At 39.2% G+C, this 1,659-nt stretch overlaps 1 protein-coding gene across 1 annotated transcript; it reads right to left on the minus strand.

The window, feature by feature from the left end:
* Positions 1 to 597: 597 nt before the first annotated feature.
* Positions 598 to 1,606, minus strand: LOC135145123 (uncharacterized protein K02A2.6-like; the record flags this gene model as incomplete). Its single annotated transcript, XM_064077233.1, has 2 exons — positions 598 to 659; positions 731 to 1,606. Coding segments are annotated over 2 exons (938 nt in total), but the record flags the coding sequence as incomplete, so codon positions are not given.
* Positions 1,607 to 1,659: the final 53 nt, after the last annotated feature.

A 1,659-nucleotide genomic window follows, 5' to 3' on the forward strand; every position in this document is an offset into this window, starting at 1 on the left:
TATATTTCAACGTTTTTTGATGGTTCTGAGCCACCAAACACACTTAAAGCATGCAGAATCGACTCAGAATAGGAAAAGGAGACGTTTAGGTCAATTTTATGCATTCTGGCGTTCGTAGAAACAAGAAAACTGTTAAAATTCTTCAGAAACGTCACTTTTGAAGTGTTTTCTTGTACTTTTAAGCCACTCAGATACCGTACGGGCTCGGAAAGTGCAACGAAACCATCAAATTTTAGCTAGAAACTGTATTTTTGTCGATTTTTATTGAATTTGAACTATATTTCAACGTTTTTTGATGGTTCTGAGCCACCAAACACACTTAAAGCATGCAGAATCGACTCAGAATAGGAAAAGGAGACGTTTAGGTCAATTTTATGCATTCTGGCGTTCGTAGATACAAGAAAACTGTTAAAATTCTTCAGAAACGTCACTTTTGAAGTGTTTTCTTGTACTTTTAAGCCACTCAGATACCCTACGGGCTCGGAAAGTGCAACGAAACTGTAGTGTTTCTTAAATAAAACTCCATAGTTTCCTTGCCTTATTTAATACCCGCGATTATATACAAATAAAGAAACACAACTTCTCTAACTTAACGCTCTATTCGACGGCCATCATTCCTCTCCTACTCTGGCGCATGCTCTGCACTGCGTGCGCCACACCTATGCAACTACGTACACCACACTACTCTCCCCTTAAAAAAAATAGAAGAAATCTCCTTAGTATCGGAAACGGTCTGGCGGTTTCAATTGACTACGCCGTCTCAGCTTTGTGACTAAAGAGCTTTCTTTTGACAACTCTGTTTGATTATCCTGCACGTCCTGATCTATCTTACAATCTAACAGAATTTTCCTATCCTCTACATAGTTCTTATCTTGTACATTCCGTAATGCCCTATTGACTAACAGCTGATTTATATGTCGTTTCCACACATAACCTTCCGTTATTTCTACTAAATAGGTGCGCGGCCCTAACACCTTGACAATGCTGCCTGCACACCAAGCTGGCTTGGCGTGGCGATAATCACGTGCTAGGACAGTATCATTTACATGAAATTGTTGGAATCGCTTGCCTTTATAATGTTTAACTGCCTGATCTTGCTTTTTACGCCACGTTTGCTGCAAGCCTGCCTTACCAACATCTACGGCCCTGGTGTCGGGTCGTAACAAATCTAGTCTACATCTTAGATTCCTACCTAACATTAACATTGCTGGTGATTGACCAGTCATACAATGAACCGTATTTCTATAATCCAAAAGGAATTTGTTTAACGCTAAATTAAAATTTGCAAGATTGTCATCTTTTAAACATTTGTATAACGCCCTCTTGACCGTTTTAACAGAATTCTCCGCTTGACCATTCGTAGCGGGGTGACATGGAGCTGATCTTTTAAATCGGATACCATTAACTCGCAAAAAATTTTCAAATTCTTCCGATGTAAAAGCTCTGCCATTATCCGACACAATGGTTTTGGGAAACCCAACCCTCGCAAACAAACTTCGCAAAACATTAATGGTTGCTTGAGTTGAGATGTTTGTCATAACAAACGCTTCTGTCCATTTACTGTACGCATCCACCACAATTAAAATTTGTTTATTGAAAATCGGCCCTAAAAAATCTATATGTATACGTTCCCAAACTGAATCTGGAATTGACCATGGC

The sequence above is a fragment of the Zophobas morio genome, unplaced genomic scaffold, assembly GCF_036711695.1.
Source record: "Zophobas morio isolate AGI-343-1 ecotype UQ-CSIRO unplaced genomic scaffold, CSIRO_AGI_Zmor_V1 ptg000129l, whole genome shotgun sequence".
Classification (NCBI taxonomy): domain Eukaryota; kingdom Metazoa; phylum Arthropoda; class Insecta; order Coleoptera; family Tenebrionidae; genus Zophobas; species Zophobas morio.